At 37.9% G+C, this 22,900-nt stretch overlaps 2 protein-coding genes across 2 annotated transcripts in view; both read left to right on the top strand.

Moving 5' to 3' along the window:
* The window catches only part of KAT6B (lysine acetyltransferase 6B), a 166,099-nt gene that overhangs the window by 137,691 nt on the left and 5,508 nt on the right, over positions 1-22,900 (top strand). The window contains exons 12-14 of the mRNA XM_042458444.1: positions 2,749-2,908; positions 4,378-4,680; positions 8,722-9,022. Coding sequence (XP_042314378.1) covers positions 2,749-2,908; positions 4,378-4,680; positions 8,722-9,022 — 764 coding nt within the window. The remainder of the gene's footprint in view (positions 1-2,748; positions 2,909-4,377; positions 4,681-8,721; positions 9,023-22,900) is intronic.
* SAMD8 (sterile alpha motif domain containing 8) overlaps positions 1-22,900 on the top strand; it is a 324,372-nt gene that overhangs the window by 99,490 nt on the left and 201,982 nt on the right. The window lies entirely within an intron of this gene.

A 22,900-nucleotide genomic window follows, 5' to 3' on the forward strand; every position in this document is an offset into this window, starting at 1 on the left:
TCAGAGTTTTAACTATTATTTGTTAGAGTTATTCTGCCAAGTTAATCACCCTTCTGCTATTGGGAAGCCCTCTGAGTTGCACCTCCTTGTACACTGCTCTCTCAGAAGGTCTACTGGCAAGGTATCAAAGAGCGTGTGTGCCCCTTGCACATTTTCACAGAGCATTTTTCTACTTTTGCTCCGATGAAGCAATATACCACCCTCAGCATATCTGTGGGATCTGTGAGTTCACCACATCTAGCAAATTCTGGATGGTTGTACTTTCTACCATTCTTCCATGGATAAATGAGGAAGACCAAAAGATACTCTAAACAATTCTTTCAACACTGTCCATTCTTCACTGAAGCTATCATGTTGTGGGATAATATTATCCTGTCTTATGTTTTAATGTTATGGCCGATGCCACATCAGTACTTTGTACTACATAGACAACTATGGTACCTTCTAGTTGCTGCATCACAAATATCAACAGTACATTTAAATATCAATGTTCATTTCTTTCATCCCATTGCTCATTTTTGAAAAGTACTATCCAAAGACCAAAATCCACTTCAGTTTAATGGAGCTCATGAAAATTTTCAGGTTCTATGCTTTCTTCCTGAATAAGAGGACTTCTACCTTATTATCTAGTGCCTGCTTCAGTATTGCATAAATTCCAAACCAAGAGTAGTGCTGTTCTAAAGGCTTCTCATTTGCATGGTTTACATGCTTTTAAAAATAAGAACCATCAGATCCTGTTCCTGTCTGACTGTCCAGCAGCCACTCAATAAAATTGATTTTCATTATCTCCAGCTTTCTCCTTTCTTCTTCTTCTACTACTTCTTCCACTATTCTTCAGCTTCACCATCAAAATGGTGGTGTGCTCACTGTTGCTTCCTTTCTACGAACTAAACATGGTCTTGAGAAATATGTTCAAGCTTTCATTAATTAATATTCCATTATTGTCCCAATTTGGGATCCAAGGCACTCAAATCATAAATTAAAGCATAATACATCTTAAAAAGAAATATAGTAAAATATTTGATCTATTGGTCTGTAGTAAATACACTAGACATATTCCAAGGCTACATATTTATTGTTTGATGCTGCAATTTATTTTCTTGTGCAGTTTTTAAAAAATCAAAATCAGCTAAAAGAATGACTTTTCCTTGAATTAGTAGATCAGAATTGTCCTTTCTACATCATTTTGTCATATCACTACGTAGAATTTAAATATATGTGGAAACTTTCCTGTTTGAACCTCTTGACAGGACTCTTAGACAAGGGTGTTGCATGTTTGTCTTGCTTGTGAGGCTCTTTCTACATAGAGTTGTCCTTGGGGGGGAAACACATTCAGTAATTTGCCCTGACCTTCTCTTTATTCCCAAGAATAATTCTGTTTCCACTTTGAAGAACCTGCTCTTTTCTCTTTCACCCCTGTTCTCTAATAGTTGCAAAGGGAAGGAACGGCACATTTTAAACCTCTCTCCTCTAACTCCATGTAAATGTTTTGGCTTACAACTACAACCAGCTCAGCCAGCAAGGCCAATGACCATGAGTGATGGGAGTTTAGTCCAGAATATTTGGAATATACCATTTAGAGGAAGTTGTTTTAGGCTGCATCCACACTGTAGAAGTAATCCAATTTGATATCACTTTAACTGCCATGGCTCAGTGCTATGGAATTCTGGAAATTGTAGTTTTGTGAGACATTTAGCCTGTCCTGTCAGAGAGCTCTGGTGCTCCAACAAACTACAATTTTCAGAATTCTGTAGCACCAAGCCATGGCAGTTAATGTGGTGCCAAACTGGATTATTTCTGCATTGCAGATACAGTCCCTGATTTTGGATAGTGCTGAAAATACTAAATAAATAAAATAAAGCTCATTGCACTACTATTATGCTACTATTAGGTACACTACTATTTCTTTGGTGCAGCCTTTATGTGAAAAAGGCACCAGTTGTCAGTATAGTTAGGGGTCTGCAGGAATATAGTTCTATGGCCTGTTCCTTTTTAGGAGTTTATGTACCACAAAAAGTCCAGACATCATTTTTGGTGAGAGGAATAGCTTCTACTGGGAAAGATGTGTATACATACATTTACAGGCATTGTAAGATAGACTCTTATTTCCTTGTGGAAACTTTCTTCAGAGGAATAGTTCTGCAGAGTTATTCAGTCCTGAACAGTTTATGATACAATCAGAAAGACATACAAACATTTTCCAGTATATCTAGTTCCAGATGAGGAATTTACTCTAATCCTGAATGCTGTTTTATTTTCAGAGAGGAGAAATAAATTATTGATACACACCTCCTTTTCTTTTCTTCCCTCTTAAGCATTTTCTCTGTTTTCATTGTTGACATTTAAAAAGGATTAGGTGATGACATTGTACCTCTGGTCATTTTAGTTGTAATGTTTCATAAGCATCATGGTGGTATGTACTAAATGATGGTGGTAACTTGTGATATCCTCACCTAAATGTTACCTGTCTTGACCTGCATTCTTCTTAGCACAATTATATTATGATATTTGATTCTTTGGTAGTGTCAGTGGCCTGTACACTGCAGACTGTACCAGGAACAGGAGCGACAATTTGCTGAAAATGGCTGTAAGCTGTCATTAACCATCTTGGGTGCATTCTTATGGAAAGGAAGGATATAAATCTAATAAAACTTCCACCCTGGATTAAAACCTGCTACAGCTCTACATGCCCTCCTGCCTGTTTATTTGTATATTTCTCTCCTAATACCAGATGTGTTTAAATTGTAGATTTATAGTAATTAAAAGGGAAAAACTGATTTCAAGTCACATGGAGAAACTGAAAACCAATCCACGCATCAACGAAGTAGATCCAGAAAGCTTGAGGTGGACCCCCCTTTTAGTTCCTAATGCAGCAGTTTCTGAGGAAGAGAGAGAAGCTGAAAAAGAGGTAATAGACTCACAAGACTGGCAACCACTTCCTAAGCATTTATGAAAGTGGATCTGCCCACAATGACTGACATAACATACTAAATAATACTGAATTGCCATGTCTGCTCGCACAGCATGGTGAACATGGCATAGCACACTGTTGATTTATTTATATAGGTCCACTGGTTTACAGTGCACTGAAGAAACAGTAACATAGGTACTAGGGGCCGTTGTCCCAAGAAGTTTATAATATAAATTAGATGAGTATGGGAGATGCAATAGCAGTAAAGCAGGGAGAAAATGGTAATGGAAACAAACAGTGGAAGTTAATGTGAGCAAATGGTCTTACACATTCATAGTTTTTACATCAAATGATGATGAGTTAGGGGTCAGCTAAAGGGTTCAAAAGGAGGCTAGAAGTGAAGGTTGACCTGTTGTCTGAGGAAAGCCATGTAACTTTTCAAGAAGGAGTCTAGGCAGAAAGAGCAGCATGAAGAATGGCAAGTGTAGTTTAACAGAACAAAGAGGTAAGATAAGAACCTAGCATGTAGAACATAAGGAGGAGAGGATATGGATTTGGGCAGGATATGGTGAAGGGAAAGCCTATCTGAACACTCTGATCCTTGAAAGGCAAATATTTTTAGTTTACAGACTTCTTGATAAAAATGAGAGGACTGTGCTGTGATAAGGTGGCTTGGGTTGGGAGGAACATGTAGTCAAGGTGAAAGCCAAAACTTTAGCCAAGGAAGAAAGGGATGGGTTTTCTTTGAGATGAAACACGACTGGTAGATCAAATAGAGAGTCATCAAAAACAAACATAGTGTTCTGTATCATCTTGGGCAAATGATAGTATTGAGCCTTCAATTATAGCTTTATATTTATTTTGCAGAGGAAAGTTAAATGGCTTAAGCTGCTGAGTTCTAGTAGTATCTGTTCGGCCCAATTGTTTGCACACTGTTGGACATACAAAGTTTTGAACAGCTTTATTCTGTGTTTTACTGCCTCTGAATTGCCCGTAGGTACATGAACTGCAGTGAGGTTAGGTGCAGGTTCAATAATTCTTTTGTGCCATTCAGATCCTTTGTGTTTTTGAAGTGTTCAAAAGGATGCATGTTCTTAATGTAGTACCACAAGCTCTGAAATCATTTTTACCTCTTTAAATTTAGTCTTCTTTGGTTTCTTCTCCTGATAGTTGTGGGCATTAAGATGAATTGACTGATATGCTATTGCTTAGCACTAATCAGAACTGACTTATTGTAATTAAAAACAAACAAAAATAACTTAAAACATGGCTAGAAAATGTGTGGCCCTCCAGCTGTTGCTAGGCTGGAGTTCCCATAAACCTTTAGTTTGGCTATGTTGGCAAGAGCTGATGGGAATTCCATGCTAGTAACATCTGAACAGCCATGTATTCCCCACTCTTGGCTGAAAAAACAATGGCTGACTACTGATTCAGTAACTTTCTACCATACCCTCTCTGCCCCTCAGGCTGAGCGACTGATGGAACAAGCAAGCTGCTGGGAAAAAGAAGAGCAAGAGCTGTTTTCCACAAGAGCTAACAGACAATTGTCAGCAAAAGTGCAGTCTAAAAACAAGTATTTGCGATCTCCAGAAAATGTATCAGTAATAGTAGAGAAAGGGCAATCCACAGAGGCACCAAAAGAAAGCAGTGGAGATGAAGAGGAGGAGGAGGAGGAAGAAGAGGAAGATGTAGAAGAGTGTATGGATGGACATCATCAAAATTCTTCTCCCAGGCTGTCAAAATTGCAGGTGCTTGCTGTGAAGAGAAAGGTAAATTGCTTAAAAATTGGATTGCCTGATTTATGGAATGATTGGCTAAAGACTATTTGTATAACGACAGTCAGAGTTCATTGAACAACTAATTTTTCCTCATTCATCTTATATTACCTTATTTTGATATTTCATCATCATTTCCATTCCCTATAGATTTCTAAAATCATGAGTCATATTAAATTATTACTATCTCCTGTAAGTGATACTAATTGAAATATATTGAGAAAGTATGACCCAGTGGGCAAAATGGGCAAAAAGCAGCATCCTGCAGGCGATTCTAGGGTTTGGGAGTGCACACACTCCGGAACCCTAGCTTGTGCCGGTGGTGCCATGACTGTGTGGCCCTGCCCATGGGGCGCGCGTCCATGACACAAGCGTGGCGCACTGTCTGCATGTCCATGCCCCACACTTGCTCATTGATGCACCACAGTGCACCAATGGCGCACTGATGATGTTGTACGTATGCGCCAAAATGAACCCAGTTTTTCTGGGTTCTTTGTGGTGTGGAGGGACACTGCACAGTTTGGCTGCTGTGGCATCTCTCTGGAGTAAAAAGGCCACCTCCAGCCTGCTCTTTTGGGGCAGTCTGGAGAGCCCCTATGTCAGCCTTCAGTGGTTTGAGTTTTGGATTATGACTCTGGAAATCAAAGTTAGAATCCCTCCCTGGCCACTGAAATTCAATGGGTGACCTTGGGTAAGTCACAGTCTTTCAGCCTAAGAAGAAAGCAAAGATCCTTTGAACAAATCTTGCTAAGAAAACCCCATGATAGGTTCAGCTTAGGTTTGCCATATGTTGGAATTTGATTGAACACAACAGCAACAAATTTTCTTGGAACTAACATAGTGACATTATTTCTGTGTCTTATCCAAATCTTAAATTAGCTTTGTCCATCAATCATTCTCTCTTTCTGGTCTTGGCTATGCTGCTCTTTTCTTACTAGCAAAACATCAGTCACATTTGTCATACTTTTTGTATTTGATGTTACAAATAGAAATAACTCTCTAGTTCCCTACTGTCAATCAGTAGCAGAGCATAGAATCCCCACTTTGCCTAGGAATGTGCATTTTAAGAAGAAAAAAATACTTAATCTATACCACCACCCTACACTAAAACACATTTTTTTCTTTGTTGATTCATAGTTTTTTGCAGTGTTAATTCATCTTTGAGATGAAGCACACACCGTGGTCCCAAGGGCATTTGCTGCCGCATCCTGAATGGGGTGCAAAAAGGGACAGTAAGAAACCGCTCCTTTTGCGGCGGGATTTGGGCTGTGTTAGGCAGCCCTAGCACAACCTCCGCACAGCCTCATGTGCTTGCCCTGACCCCAGATTGGCCCGATGGTGGCTCTTTTGGGCCGTCTATTTGAGGCTTGTGTTACTTTAATATGTGTACTTTAGTAACTAAAAGATCCCAGTGGTTTCCAGTGTATACCCAAGCTATAAAGAAGCTTCCATTCTTGAAGAGTTAAAAACTTCAATTTTCGATTGCTGATTTAGGCCCAATATTTTTGTATTCTGATATCAGCTTTCTTATTATCAAAACGTTTGACTAAAGTTTTAATTCACAGTTATGTTTGCATCGCTTAATAAATTGTTCTTAATCACTAGTGAATATATTTTACATGCTCAGCAAGCTATAAAATTAGCTTGATAATAGCATTTTAAAATAAAGATTATTTTGCCCTATACAGAAAGTGGTTTTAAAGGCAAATGTAATGTTAACAAGTCCTAATTCATGTTATTTTCCTCACAGAGTGAAGTATGTATATGTACCAGAGATTTATTTTATTTTATTCTAATTACTAGGATGTAACTACATCTGCCATTGAAGCTGTCATGGTTTTGTTTGAGGCACTTTGCTCCCCACATATACATAGAAGTGCAAAGAAAAAAGTGCTTGTTATTGTGGTGGTGAATCAATATATAAACAACTACCTCTGGGTACTTGTGCAGCTTGTGCATAAGTTTTGACTCTAGCACATAAGGAAGGAAGCAGCAGGGATTCATAGAGGGGAAATGTTTAACAGTTAACATATGTTCTGTCCCAAAGTTCAAGATGAAGATGATTCAATATGCTACACCAATAGTTCACCATTATTTTCCCCAAGACCATTTTAAAAATGTTTTGGATCTTGACATGACACTTGTCAACTTATTTTTGTTCAGTGACACACAGCATATACACTCATCCCTCCATATTTGCAGATTTGATTATTCACAGATTTGATGCATATGTTCTCTCTAGGAATATCTAGGATTCTAGGTCCTCCTCCAGTGCAACTCTGTGGCCAACTTTAACTAAAAGTTGCACTGAAAGACCTAGAGATTCCTAGAGAGAATACTCTATGAGGCATTTGTAGCTCCTCCAGCGCAGTCCTGTCGTCAGTGTCTGTCGGACGTTGACCACAGAGTTGCACTGGAGGACCTAGAGATTCCTAGAGAGGTGTTCTCTCAGGTAAAAACATGGTGTTTTGGTTATTTGCGGTTTGCCCATATTCACGGGGGTCTTATGTCCCTAACCCTAGCGAATATGGAGAAGTGTATTTAACCCAGAGAAACATAGAATCTTAAGAATTGAAAGGGATCACAACAGCCATACAGTTCAACCCCATGCAAAAATACTCAACTAAAGCTCTTCCAGTTATGACACCCAAACCAAGACCTTCACCATGTTTTACTTCTTCATTTTTAATAAACCCTCTTCCTTCTGAGCCCTTCTCCCACAAATGGTTGCACCCATCCTCTTCCTACCTCCCCAAATCATTATTAAAAGTAAATATTTTTTATCAAGCAGTGCCAAATTATGAACCTAAAGATATTAGGCTGGGTTGCTGAATGGATATTAGGCTACATTCCCATAATTGCTGCATTTTTAGAGGGGTATTAATTGGCCTGCACCAACACCATATTTTGACATTCATGGGGCCCAGTCATCAGTGTTGGCATGTTTGATAATCTATACCTCATCCAAATATCTTTAGTCTGTGACACCAGGAAAAAGTAAACAAAGTACAGGGGCAGTCTTTCCAATGGATCTCCTGAACAGAGCTCATAGACCTCAGGTGAACTGTTGATAACAGTGTGAGAATGTCTGTGTGAGATGATATCAAGCACTTTGTACTCCCTTTTCCAATTACTTCTTGAGTTTACTCAGAACTTGGTGGATTACACTGAGACGTTACTGCCAATTTTACAACATTTCCATTTGGATTATACTACCCAGGTTGTACATCATATTTTAGAAAGAAGTGGGGTAAGAATGAGGGTGTGGACATGGAGTTAGGATCAGTAATGAAACTTTAGTTACAGACTTGGCTGGAATCTGGAATTTGGACGTTTTATTTCCTTTTTGTAAAATGAATGTATAGATGATTTTCACTGTTTCAGATGTATACATCCAAGCAAATTTTTCTATGAATTAAGCATTTTTTTGTTTTGATTTTTTTCCTGATTGCACCACAAACTGGAAATGTATAGATTTTGCGGCTGACCTGGGTTCCAGATCATGTGTTGGTTCCAGTAGTATAAATTTGATATTTTTGTATTGAAATGCAGACTGAATGCATATCTGATATCCATAGAGTATAGTTAACTGTTCTGCCCAAATGCAATCAAAAGTCCCCACTGCACCCCTGACCATTTGCTTCCCAGCTACAGAATCCCATAGAAAAGTGGAACAGGTGCATGGGCATTGCCACACTCAATTCTTCTTTGTTGGTCCTTTGACAAGATCATTAGAAGTATGATGTCATGTCAAAACTTTACCTAGTGTACAGTTAGGAGTCATTAAACCTGTTGGGTGATCTTGGTCCAGTCACATTCTTTCAGTCTGACCACCCCAAATGTCAGCAAAACAGACATCTCTGCTGCCTTTAGCTTACTGGAGAAAAAAGGAATGTAAATGCAACAAATCAATAAAAACCAAAATGCATTCTTATAGTACTTTCTCAGTTCTCATATAGGTTTCCATGTTAGCATATTCCAGAAGAAAATTTTAATTCTTTTGTCCAACTTTCATATTTTTAACATTACTTTTAGAGACCTTTCGTATTGAAAAAGAAAAGAGGTCGTAAACGCAGAAAGATTAATAGCAGTGTTACAACAGAGACCATTTCTGAAACCACCGAAGTTCTGAATGAGCCTTTTGATAAGTCCGAAGAAGAGCAATCCATGACGCAAGTGGAAACCACTTTTGACATGGATGGGGGAAGTAATGAATTAAAGGCTGGTATTCAAAAGGTGTTCCAGTCTCACTCTGAGGAGAGGGACGAAAATGAACAAGAGGAAGAGGAACAAGAGAAAGACAATCACAATTACCAAAATGATACTCTATGCAGAGGTGAGTACAAAATAGATTTAGACTGCAAAATAGATTTAGAGTTGAGATCAAGCTCCACTGAATTTGGCAGGACATAAATCTGAATGAATATTCAGGGACTGGATTACAGTACTTGTCATGAGATGTTTTTTCTTCACAGTGTGATCTACAAATTTGAAAACACTTTGATAGCTACTGCCTTTATTGTGTGTATCGACATTATTGAACTGTTGGGTAGTTTATTAATTCTGCTTTGTTATACTTTTTTTAATAGTCTGCTCATCTACACAATTCCTTTTCGCATTCTGTAATTGATTTTCCATTTTTTGTTCTAGTTAGGAATGCTTGTTTCTAGGTAAACTCCCATCTTCTCTCTCTCACTCTCTCTCTCTTTTCTTTCGTTACCTTCCTGTAGCCTCTTTCCTCACCTTCTCTGGACTCATTAGTTGGTACAGAAAGAGGGGGATAAGTGCAACTGATTAAAAGCATAATGCTGCAAAAATAGTGCAGAAGGAGGCAGCCATACACTAGCAAGTTGTCGGGCAAGATGATAGTCTGACTAGTACACACAAAGCACCATGAGTACATGGTACAGACATGGTACAGACAGGGATTTATTTATTTATTTGTAACAGTAGGCCATAAAAATCAACAGGGGAACTGATTTAGAGTGTAAAGCAACAATTCACCATGAAAGCTCCCACTAGAGCGGTGCTTTTTTTCTTTTAATTTTTTTATTATGCAATGTAATGTATATTGTAAGGCTCTCAGTTACATATCGTAATGTTCTAACATTACAACAAGACAGAATAAGGCGATTAAAAAAGAAAAATAATTGTTCTTAAATTTCAGTAAAAACAGACCGCATAGCTGATTATAAATCCATTTGTAAATTGCATCAATGTATCACTCTTTCCAATGCTGCAAGCACTGTTAAATCTTCTATCCACTGGATCATTGGGGTTGAGATGTGTAATCTTTCCAATACTGGAGTATATTTCTTTAAGCAGTCAAGTGAGCATGAAAAATCCATTTGCACTGACCATGTATTAAATTCCAGGACATGGATAAATAGTTTAAGAATAGGAACATCACTAATTACTGAGAGCTTTGTAGTAAAAGTGTACCTTGCTTTAAGGGACTTTACGTTAGAGCATATTGCTAATATGGTATTTTTCAATTATACAATACAGGTCCATTTTATTAACCATACTCAGTCTATTTATCACATATATTCACTTTGTGTCCCAGTGTTGTATTCTGGAAATTTTTAATAATAACTTTTTCATCTTCTTTTAGGCCAAATGCTATTGTGCATTTAATTAATGATAGTGTAAAACTTGTAGATTGTTCAAATGTGGTAATTGTGAATATTACCATTTGGTTATTGAAAGTGCATTAAAATAATCTTGCAAACTGGAAAAGGACAAAAACTTACATTCAGTTAATTGAATTGGCTTACATGAGAAATTCTGGGTTTTTGCCCACATCTTCCATAAAATTGGGCTTTCTCCATTATTTTAACCAGGATTTCCCTGTCAAGTCAGTTTAGTGCAGCTATATGGATCAAATTATAAATGGCATAATCATATTTGCTACTCAGTTCTACCATAGAGATTGTGGATAATACAGTCAGCCATCGGTATCTGCGGGGGATCTGTCCTGGATTACCCCCTTGGATATCAAAATCCATGGATGCTCAACTCCCATTGTCCTCAATGGTGGCATGCGGCCGCACCACCATTGGGGACAAGGGCACTTTGCTGTCCTCACTGTATGAAGCTTGCCTCATTGCTCTCACTGCTGCAGGAAGCTGGCTTCTCTTTTTCCTCTTCCCCACTACTGCCACCGCTTCCTCCTTCTCTCTCCTCCTCTTCCCCATCATCGCCGCTGCTGCTGCTTCATCCTTCTCCTTCCTCTTTCCCCTACTGCCATCTCCACCTCTTCCTCCTGCTCTCCCTCCTCCTCCTCCTGTTCCCCCCCACTGCCACTGCTTCCTCTTTCCCCTCCTCTTCCTTCCTCCTCTTCCTGTTCCCACTGATACCTCAATCTCTGCATATTTTTTCTTTCCTCCTCCTTTTCCTCCCTCCTCCTCTTCTTCCCCACCAATACCGCCTCTTCCTTCTCCTCCTCTTCCTCCTCTTCCTCCCACCCATGTGTGCTTGCCATCAGTGGATACTGGAATCCACGGATGGCAAGTCCGTGGGTACGGAGGACCCACTGTACTTTATTCTAATAAATTGAGCCCTAAAGTTATCCATTTAGACAGAGGTCCCCCCCTCCCAAAAGATTCCAAAACTGACCTATTCTGTTCCTTTTACCTATTTTGGATAAAGAAATCCAAAATTTAGTGCAAGATAGCAAATATGACTGATGATATGTGTCGAGGTTTGGAAAACCATACTCACCTTTTTAACATTGAAATTTCCATCCTTTTCACTGAAATTCTGGAAGAAGAAGAGCCCGTTCCCTATTAACTCAACAATATTTTAATTTTTGGAAAATACTTCCAGGATATAAGTAAAGGAGTTCCAAGAATAACAAACAATTCTAGGTATAATGTTCATTTTAATTGTATTAATATTACTCCATAAACTCAACATTAAAGCTGCTGATCTGGTTAAAACTTGTATAATATATTTTATTAACTTGGTTATATGCAATTTAATAATCTGAGATATATTGATGGAAATAATTATACCCAAGAAGATGATCAAATCTGAACAGTATTGAAATTGCCATTTTAAAAAAAATTGTGGGGTCTATCCTATCTCTGTCTGGCATTATTTCCAGTTTAGACAACTGAATATCCTGATATGTCACCAACATTATTAATCAGTTTCCATCAAGACCAGGATCAACTATTGAGGTTTTGAGAGAAATACCAAAAGGTTGTCAGCATAAAGAACATTTTAAAATTCTAAGCCAGCATGCATAAAATTATTGATAAAAGATTTTTGTCAGATAGCACACATAAGAGGCTCCAAGCATTCATTAAATATCAGTGAGGAAAGTGGACACCCTTATCTGGTACCTCATTTCAGTGTTAAAAAAAATGAAATTAGACCAAAGGACATCTCATTGTCTTAAGAAATAATGACCACCAGATCAGTTCTGTCAGAATTTAAGTCTACAAGATCCACAATCAACCTAATGTTATCACTCCTCTGCTTTTTTTTAATAAACGCCACTTGATCATGTTTATCCAAAATTGAAATAACATTTTGAAATCTGTTGTCTAAGATAGCTGTCAATGCTTTAATATCTACATTAATTAAAGATATTGGTAAATAGTTAACACAGCAAATAGGGTCTTTGTCAGATTTTGGGATCAAAACTATATAAATATCATTTAATGATGAAGAGAGAGAACCAGATTCTAAGATATAACAATAAAGTTTAAGCAGTCTTGGGTGATGAAAAAGTTTTATACCATTCGATTGGAAACCAATCTGTATCAACTGGTCTTTCCTATTTTTCATATTTAGAATAACATTGGTAATTTTCTCCATATGCAAGGTTTCCAGAAAGTATTGCTTTGTAATAAATCCAATTATGGAAGATAATATGAGAAAAGAGAGCCTCCGTTATCTTGCTGTAAGCCTTCATTATCCAAGCTGCAAAGAGCAGCACAAAATTTTAAGAATTGTAAATGTATATCCATAGAAATCATTGCTTTCATCTTTATTGCTGAATATTATTGCTGAAATAATATTGCATTGTTGCTGTTGTTTAAGGGAATGTACCAAAATCTTGTTAGAGTATTTGCCACTCTCCCAAGATGTTTCTCATAAAAGGGCCAAAGCAAATTCAATCTGTTGTGAAAGAATATTATTCAGATTTTTTGCAAGTTCATGTCCAATTTTTTTTGCAATTTTGCAGAAATAGCAAATTTAGTTACAAGAGACTTCAGCTTCTTGTTTAACTAATCTTATTTTATATTTCATTTACAAATCTTGTTTTATATTTAATTTTTATATAAGAAGAATAGAAAATTTTATCTTGAAGATAGGATTTACAAGTCTCCCATTTGATGACACATGAACTTGTCTTCATTGATTTTAAAATATTCTGCCAAATCTGATGACATTTGAGCCTTAAATCTCTTGTCATTAAAAAAAAAAAGAAACATTACATCACCAAAGGTCAGTAGATTTAGGAATATTGGAGAAATGTAATTCCATGTGAATGGTCTGACATTATTAAAGAATAAATTCCACACAATCAACTTGCCAAAGATTCTGAAAATTAAAGAATAAATTCCACACTTTTTTTAATGATTTGCCAAAGTTTCTGAATTTTTTTCAAGAAAAATCTAATCCAAAGGAATTATGATGAACTGCCAATATAAAGCTATACTTGATCCTCTGGACATAACATTCTCCATGTGTGTGTTAGAGCAAGTTCTATCATATAGGCCTGTAGAATAAGCCTCACAGCAGTTTGAGTGGTGTACTTCTCTCTAACAAAGGATGAATTAAATTAAATTTAATTAAATCACCACCAACAAGCACATAATTATGTTCTATTTCTATAAATTTGCTGAAAGAATCATGAAACATTGCAGGCGTGTCACTGTCAGACCCATATACGTTAATCATGACAATTAATTTTTCAGAATATTTCACAGCTAAAATCAAAGAAGCCCATCAGACTCTGTATAACCCGTTGAAGTGAAATAGAAAGATCTTTATGAATCAAAACTGCCACACCCTTGCTTCTTGTTGAAGTGCCTGCAGCATAAGCCTCCCTTACCAGTCTTTTTGTAAACTATTCACATCTTCTGCTATCAAGTGAGTTTCTTCTAACAGTACTAAATCTGTCTTCAATTCCTTTAATTTAAGAAGCATCCCCTTTTGCCATAGAATCATAGAGTTGGAAGAGACCTCAAGGGCAATCCAATCCCATCTCCTGCAGGAATACACAAAGTTACACCTGATAGATGGCCATCCATCCTCTGTTTAAAAGCCTCCAAAGAAGGAGACTTCACCACACTCTGAGGCAGCATATTCCACTGCTTAGTAACATCTCTCAGCACCTCAGTCAGTGTTACGTTGCAGAACCAAATGAAGCCAGTCACTTCATTTGGTCACTCACAGCCCCTCTTCCACTTAGAAAGAAATTCATTCCATCCAGACTCCAGAGTAAAGGGGATGGCCTAGGCAGCAGTAGTCTGCAAAGTGTGGGAATCATCAAAAGAAAGCTTTTCAATTCACCTACCATGAAGAATGTAACCCCTTTTAATATATTTTTGAAGGAGATACTAGGAAATAATGGGCCAATCTCTTGCAGATCTATCTCTGGCATTGTCAGATCTATTTTTAGCATTGTCACAGATACAATCCAGCCACATCATGCGCAGGTGCTCTATACGTGGCTTTCAACTTATGCCAAAAGCAGCATGACTGTAGAGGCAATGGTGCACATGCTGCACCATGTGCACAGCCCCATTATTTTCAATGGGGCTCAAGCATATGAGGTATTTGCCTTATGCGGGGGGTCCGGAATAGATCCCCCAGATAAGGAAAGGGTGCACTGTATCATACAGTGGGGTCCTGAATGGTAAGGGGAGATTCCTTTGAAGTTTAAAACATCTTTTTTTCAGTTGCCATATGCAAGATCCTTGTGATCTCAGCACTTTTCTTCAGAACTTCAATTTCAACTTGTACTTGAAATTTGGACCACCCATCCTCTGAATGAAGTATCCTAGAATAGGCCACAAGCAGAAGAGAAGTTGTGCCAGTTAATAGTGCAAACATCTTTGAGAGAAACCATCCTGGACTTCACAAAGTTATCTACCAGAGCGTTAGCATCTACAGAACAGTGTAGCCTTTAAGGTTCAGACACTGAAACATGTATTGTTCTTGTCAGTTGTCATCAAGTTGGCTTCAACCTATGGTGACACTATGAATGAGTCCCTCTCATCACCAACCCTGATAAGCTTCTACAAACTCAGAGCTTATTTGATTGATTCCTTGATTGAGCAGGGGATTGAACTGGAAGCTTCTTGTGGTCTCTTCCAATTCTGATTATCAGTGGCCCCATACAGACTGCCCAAATGAAGCTGCTTTGGGACACTTTGGAGGTATGCTGTTTAAATGTTGTATGGATCCTACGAGTCTGGAAGCTGCGCCAAAGCCACGCTCCAGTCCTTAGGACTAGATCATGGCTTTGGTGTGGCTTCTGGATTCTTAGAATGCATGCAACATTTAAACAGCATATCTCCAAAGTGTCCCAAAGCAGCTTTATTTTGACCTGTCTGTATGGGGCCTATGAGTCTTTCTCTGTAATGCAGTCTTATTCTTTTCCTACTGCCTCCCACTCTACCATGTATTATTGTTTTTTCTAATAAGTCATGTCATCTCATGGCATGGCTAAAGTACGATAGTCTCAGTTTGGTTATTTTGATTTTGAGGGAAAGTTCAGGCTTTATTTGATTTAGGATCCATTTATTCGTCATTTTTGGTGCCCACACTATGCATGGAATTCTGCTCCAGTATCTACTCACCTTTCTCTTCCTATTAGCTTTCTTTACTGCTCAGTTTTCTCAACCATATAGAAAAATTGGAACTACCATGGCATGGATGATCCTGACTTTCTTATTCAATGTTATATCTTTACATTTGAGGATCTTGTGTAGTTCCTTCATAGCTATCCTCCCAAGGCCTAGTCTACTGATTTTTTTTTTTACTACAGTCTCCATTTTATGACTGAATCAAGGTACAAAAATCCTTGGCAATTTTGATGTCTTCATCATCCACGGTAAAGTTCTGTAAACCATCTGTGGTCATTATTTTTGTTTTACTAATGTCTAACTGTAATCCTGGTTTTGTACTTTCTTCCTTGACTTTCCTCAAGAGTTGTTCCAAGTCTGATTTCTGCTAGTAGTATGATATTATCTGCATATCTCAAATTATTAATGTTCCTTCCTCCACATTTAGTCTAGCTTTCTGTATGATATGGTCTGTGTATAAATTAAACAGATAGGGTGATATGAAACATGTATGCCAGATCCTATGCCCAGCTGACTCCTTTTGTTGTTGGAGGTAGCAAGTTGCATGTGGAGCCTCTACAAAAAAACAGAAACCAAAAGAATTATAGCCAGAAGAAGAGGGACTCAAATCATACACATGGAATAATAAGTTCTTTAGTTCATGTAGAACATCTTTCAGTAGCACAGGTTAGAAAACATATTCAGAGCTCTGATGAGGGATCAAGGAAAGAATAGAATGTACCCTCATGGAATGAAATAGAGAGAAAAGCTCCAAGAAGTGCCATGAACAATAAATTAAGGTCCAACACATTTGAAGTTGCAAATTACTCCTTTGGGGTAATTGACACAATTTCTTTTAAGGAATAGCTAAAATAAGTGTATACATCAAGGGGTAGGCAAATATTTGACCCCCAAGAACAGCATGTAGTTCTCAATTCAAGAGCAGCAAATAGGGACTGGACATCTATGTATTCATACAGGTTAACATCTGTATGTGCATGTATTTGTATGTATGTACATGTATGTATTCATGTACAGTTCGCCCTTGACATACATGCCCTCGCCATAAACGACTTCAAGCTTACGCAGACAGTGAGCGGCGAGGAACAAAATGGTGTATGCGCCGCAGGTGTGTGCACACTGGAACATGCCGCCATTCAAATAAATGGGACATACACTAATGCGGAGGGGGGGAGGGTCCAAAACGGATCCCCCACGTATAGCAAGGGCAGATTGTATGTGTGTACTAATAACTCTGTTGTATGCACTTATACACATATTCTGAAAAGGAATGCTAGGGAGAGGCCAAGATTAACGTCTCTTTCCACTTATTCCTCCCAACAATCCTCATTAAGATTTCTGTTTCTTTGCTGCTAACATCTGCAGCAAAACAACCATTTTGAGCAGGTGGTTCCAGTGGTTGAGCGGTTGTAGTGATCTTTGTCAGTGTATCTATAAGGACAGTTAAAACCTCTCCCTGTCTTCCAGAAAGATTAATCTTTCCCTACTGTTCAAAGCAATGGTGAAAGTGTGATCTGTTCTCCACTGTCCAGCTAATCTGTGGGGAAATGGGCAAAGAAATCCAGTGGTTGGCAAGCCAGATAGAGAGCAGCTGAGGCCCATGTGTAGAGGTGGTATAAATGATTTGCTGTTGTTAGTATTTATCAGATTGTTTTAGCTGTTTCTTAGAAGATAGTGTGTCTGTTACTCCTGAAGTATTGCTGTTTGAAACATTTTGGGTCTTAATTTATTGTTCATTTTTGAGCTCTACTGCTTTTTGTTGCCAGCCGAAAAGTGTCTCTAAAATGGCCGAACTTGTCCTTCTGGATACCACTTGAGGAAGCCAACCTTATAGATGTCTTCAAACCACAGCCAGTAGGTGAAGCTTGTAGGCATTCTCCCTGATTCACATATTCTCCATTACTGAGAAGGTCAATTTAAAAGAGATTTTAACAGAAATTGTTCTTCCTTGTTCAATAGTTTTTTTCCCCCAAAGGTGGTTATTCAGCCACAATCCGCTACACACAGGAAACAGGGTGTACTATCACAAGTAGAGGTGTAAAATTTCCAGACATTTTGAAGCCATGGGGGGGGGGGGGGTTCCAGAAAAAATGGAAATTTTGGGAAAATTGAAAAAAATGTAACATTACCATTTTTTACAGACTGAAAGTCACTCTGTTACTTTAGCAACATAAAATATATGTACAAGATGATTTGGCATAACATTCTCACAACTGGGATATTAAAATACAGTGTATTCAAACAATTAATATAAACATAATTTACTTTTATTTTTTAAAAAACTTTTATTTGTAAAAAATGGAGTAATAATCTCCTGAACTTTGGTTTTGCTAGTTTATATGGAGCAGGCAAATATATATTTCCCAGAATAAATTAGCAAAATTAATAACAAAGAAACTTATTTATATTTCCACTCCATAGTATTAAATAGATATAAAGCACCCATTCCAATAAAAATAATTTAGGGGGGGCAGAGTGTGTGGAAGGGAGGAGGGACAAAGATTCAATAAATAGGCATGAAATTTAATCAGACTCATTTTTCCAAGCTTCTTGATTTAGTGTATTTCCAAACATAGACCAGATTCCTTCAGTGCCCCACAAAGGAACAAATGCATCTTGCTCTTGCTTTCAAGAGTTCAGTTTGTAACCTAGGACTGGCTTCTCCTCCTCATTCAGTGCACAAAAATTGGAATAATCTGATAGTGTGCATTGTTTTTAGAAATTATTTGGGGAATATATGAACTCCTTGTCTTAAAGATCATCATGCTAAAACATCCCGTAATCTATTTTCTTCCTTTTTTTTCAGTTTTCCAGTTTTTCAGAAAAAACAAAAAAGGCTTCAGGGGAAAAAAACAGAAAAAAAAATGTTGCCATCCCCCCTCCTCAATTTTTCCGTTTAATCACAAGAAACATTTTGGTGTTTGTTCAGTATTTTTCATGTCTTTGTTTCACTGGTGTTTGTTCAGTATTGTGCTGAAGAAGAATAGGGATTTGTACATTCTTTCAGACCTGAAGTACCCAAAAAACAGCAGAAGTACAGAAAGCCTCAGATGTTTGTTTGACAGGTGAAATTCTTGGAGAAAACCACAGACACCCCACCTTCTTTGTTTCTGTTCTCTCAGACCTCTACAGAAATAACCAACCAACCAAAAACAGATTATCAGGATGCTCATTAACAATGCAAGCCATTCCTCCTTCAGCCTCATATCAATGCACCTCAAGTGTTTGCCACTTTCTTTGTATCTTCTTCATGTACTTTCTTTGGGTACAAGGTGTATTTTGAAACATATCTCAGGCTTTCAGGAATCTTTGTTTACTACTAATTGAATAGTCTTCTCATTCAATCTTGCTTTTGATCTGGCAGTCTTTGAAACATTCAGATGACAGCACATTACTTCTGTGCTGTGATTTTTTATCTCCGTGGAAAGCTCCATTCAGCTGTTACAAAGCCTTTTCATCTTAGAGAAAGTAGTTAAAATAATAAAAATACAGCGGTCTCATAAGGAATAGCCAATGTTATTGGTATATCTTCAAGGCTTAATGACTGTCTACTTAGGGAGAGTAATCTGGGTCAGATACTACTCCATGACTCTTTGTGCCTTACCAAGAGGTATGATTTTTTTTGTCCCTTAGTAAATATGTCTTCCAAATGTGAGGGCCTTTATTGACAGGCCAAATAATGCTATCCTTGTTCAGATGTCAGGTTCCATGCCAGATCTAGTGCACATGAAACATTCCATGTAAGAAGCCCCTTGCTCAGAGATTTCAGAAGTCCACTTGTGGTTTCTGCAGGGAAGCTGACCATAGCATGAGTTTGATGAAACTTCAAGCCACTGTGAATTTTGTCTCTCTTCACCTACAAATGTAATAACTTCCCACAAATGCTCCAGGACTGAAAGTCGTTCTGAAGATCAATGGAATGAGGGGAGCTGTTATCCAACATTAATGTCTTCTAAAAGAACAGTTGTAGAGCTACCCATGTATTTTGGTACTTGCTTTCGTTTGTTATAATAAAATGGATATCTTCATTTCCACAGGCATAGCTTTTGAGCCTCTCCACAACACAGTCTTTCTGTGATTATGAGATTGTGTGCTCCTTTGACACAAGGGGCTATGCTGATGGTGACACTGCTGCTAGTAGGGTCTCCCATGTCTGTCAGGTTTTTGCTGACGATGCAGATTAAATGTGTCAAACAGTTACTAGGCAGCAGCATTAGCCATCAAAGGGGGGGGGGTTAACACTGACTGAAGATCTGCCAGAGACAATGGCAATGACACCATAGCTTGTTAGCAATGCACAGAAGGTAATGGTAAACCATCCCTGAAGTCTTCTACCTTGAAAACCCTATGATGATCCAAACTGAAACAAGACATAGTGCCAGAAAATGAGATCCCAGGACAGAAGGCACTCATTGAGCTACTGGGGTGTAGCAGAGAAAAACTATGATTAGCATGGCTAAAGTTGCAACTGGACTCAAAGGGGAAAGGACATTGAGCTGTTCAAGCCAGAAGGAAGTTCACCTCAGAGGTGAAAGGAAAGTCTGAAGCTGCACAACACATATTACAGGAATATGGAATATGAAAAGCATGAATCAAGGGAAGTTAGACAATAGTAAAACAAGAAAGGGAACATATAGACATTGCTGTACTTGGGGTGAGCGAACTAAATTGGGCAGGAATGGGACATTCTGATCCAGATAATTACATAGTGTTTTACTCAGGAAATAGAAATCTAAAAGGAAATGGGGTGTCATTAATAGTGAGAAGAGATGTAGCAAAAGCAGTGAAAAGATATAATGCAATGTCTGAGTGAATAATACTGTCAGCTCTTGGTACCCTCGGGGGGGTGGGGTGGTGGTGGTCTGTTCTTGACTCCCCTGCAGATACCAAAATCCGTGGATGCTCAAGCCTGCATTGTCCCCAAGTCCAGTGCATGCACATGACTGTGCTGCCATTAGGGACAGCCCCTGCTGTCCTGTGGTGGCACATGCATGCAGCCACACCATGCGCTGCCATGGGACAACAGTGGCTGTCCCTAATGGTGGTGCGGCCATGCACATGCACCACCATTGGGGACATGGGCTTGCCGTCCACAGATGTTTGGATCTGTGGATGGCAAGGCTGTGGATACCGAGGGCCGATTGTATCAGCAAGACTGGAAAAACCTATCAATATAATCAGAATCCAAGTTTATGCTTCAACTACAGAGGCAGAAGAAGAAGAAATTAAAAGATTCTGTGTTGCAGTTCAGAAGGAAATTGACCACACACCAAAACAGGGCTTCTTGTTAATTGTAAGCAATTGAAATGCTAATGTAAGGAAACAGAGCAGAATGAAGAATTTAGGAGAATTTAGCCTAGTTGGATATGTTTATCATTGGCTTCTGGATAAAGTTTTTATCAGTCCCCTTATAACTATTCTGTAAACATCTTGTCCCAAAGAGGAAGAGGCAGAAAGTCTGGTTATCTGTTTGAAACTGTTAGGGAGGGCTTTATCCTTTTCTTCATTATCTTCTAGTTCAGGGAAGAGGAGGAGGACATGTGGTTAGTTCAATGTTTCAGTCTGCACTTTTAAAAACTAGTTCAGGTCTGGCACAGATGTCTGTTTTGTAGAATATTTTAAATACTCTGCTAAAATATTTGTTCTGTTAGACCTTTTCTACTGCATATGCTGAAATTTTTGAATGGTAAATGGCGATTGCCTTTTATTCTAAATTTTGGCATTCCTTACTACCTTGAAGAATATATTTAAAATAAATAAATAAATAAATGCTGTGGTGTTTATATCTGGAACACTTCAAGATGTGCTCTGATTTACAAAGCTGTCTTCATCTTTGGATGTATTTCTCCGTTAAGATTATGTCTGTGTGAAAAGAAGTATGGACGTTGTCATGAATTAACATGTCAATATACATAGCAGGCATCATATGCATGAATTACCTGACCTAAGTAAAGATGGTAAAATAAATGCTCACTTCATGTTCATTATGTTTTCTATATGGAAGTTTTATTTATATATTTATTTATTTGAAACATTCATACTCCACCCTATAGCCAAAAAGACTCCATGAATAGCTTATAGGCTGTTAATTTGGCAGTCCCTGCCCTTGGGCTGAGCATCAAAGATGGGTTTTAAACACACACACTGAACATTAGTGACAGTTTGCATAGTGTTTTCTCCCTGGAGATATTCTCTTGGAACACTGTATATGTAAAATGTTACATCAGTAAAATACATGTGAGTTTGCAGAAAATATCTGTGAGCTAGTGGTGGGTAATATGCTTCTTACATGTATTTTTCACTTCATCCCATCCCAAGGAAATGGGATAAATCAGTTGCTTGTATGTTGCATAGAATATTTCTAATTGTGTTGCCATTTTATCTTCTTTCCCGCAATTTGTATCCAGTCTTTGAAAGTCTAAAAGGGCAAGCAGTGTAAAATATTGTGAATTACAGGCATGTATAGCTTATTGCTGACAGATGTTTACAATGGTTGCTAATTATTTTTGAAAGTGGCAAGTTTTTTTTCCTTGTTAGCACATTTACTGTTGTGAGTATTCTTAAAATAAATATCAAGGTGCTCATTATTTTTGCAGTTTGGCAGTGTTCAGTCTTGACACAATACTTTAAAAAGTCATGTGCTTAGCAAATTTCTTATAAGCTGATTTGCCAGATGTATATGTGTGAAACAACACAATGTGCCAGCTTTTACACAGGCCCAAAACTGGTACTCTGAAATAGATGATTTTAAAACACATATTGCGCAGAAGAAGAAAACCTCTCAGCAAAAGAGGGCTGTTGGTCAGAAGTAGAATTTAACCCTGAACTGCTAAACATTAGTTCTAATTAAATATCCAAACCCCAAAAGCCTGATTTCTGAACATGATGGCAAATTATATATCCTGGAAATGCTGGTTGTAGGACTTCAGGGAAAGCTTGCTATATCTGATGTTGTACACTTATAGTATATAGTTTACATGTATATATAGTATGTTTCTCATAAATAATAATAATAACAACAACAACAATAATATGTGCCTGTGCAGCAAACACTTGTAGTAATTGGAATTTGTCTAATGTACTTGCATTTAGGGAGTCTTTTACTGCAACAGAATTCAAATGTCTTTTTTTAAAAGAATCCTACCACCTCCCAGATTTTTACCATAGAGTGTAGATTAAGTTCTAAAAACAATTCATTTCCAGAAAGTAACTAAAAATTAATTGCCCTGTGATACTACTAAAGATTCACCTAATGAAAACAGAGGCCTGGTTATACAAAAGCAAAGTGGGCATGAAGATTAGGCCTCCCACTAAGAAATCACTTCTGTTGAATTTTCAGGGAGGAAGAAATATTCATCCAAGTAGCAGAGCAGTAGGTGTTGTAA

This window comes from Sceloporus undulatus, chromosome 3, assembly GCF_019175285.1.
Source record: "Sceloporus undulatus isolate JIND9_A2432 ecotype Alabama chromosome 3, SceUnd_v1.1, whole genome shotgun sequence".
Classification (NCBI taxonomy): domain Eukaryota; kingdom Metazoa; phylum Chordata; class Lepidosauria; order Squamata; family Phrynosomatidae; genus Sceloporus; species Sceloporus undulatus.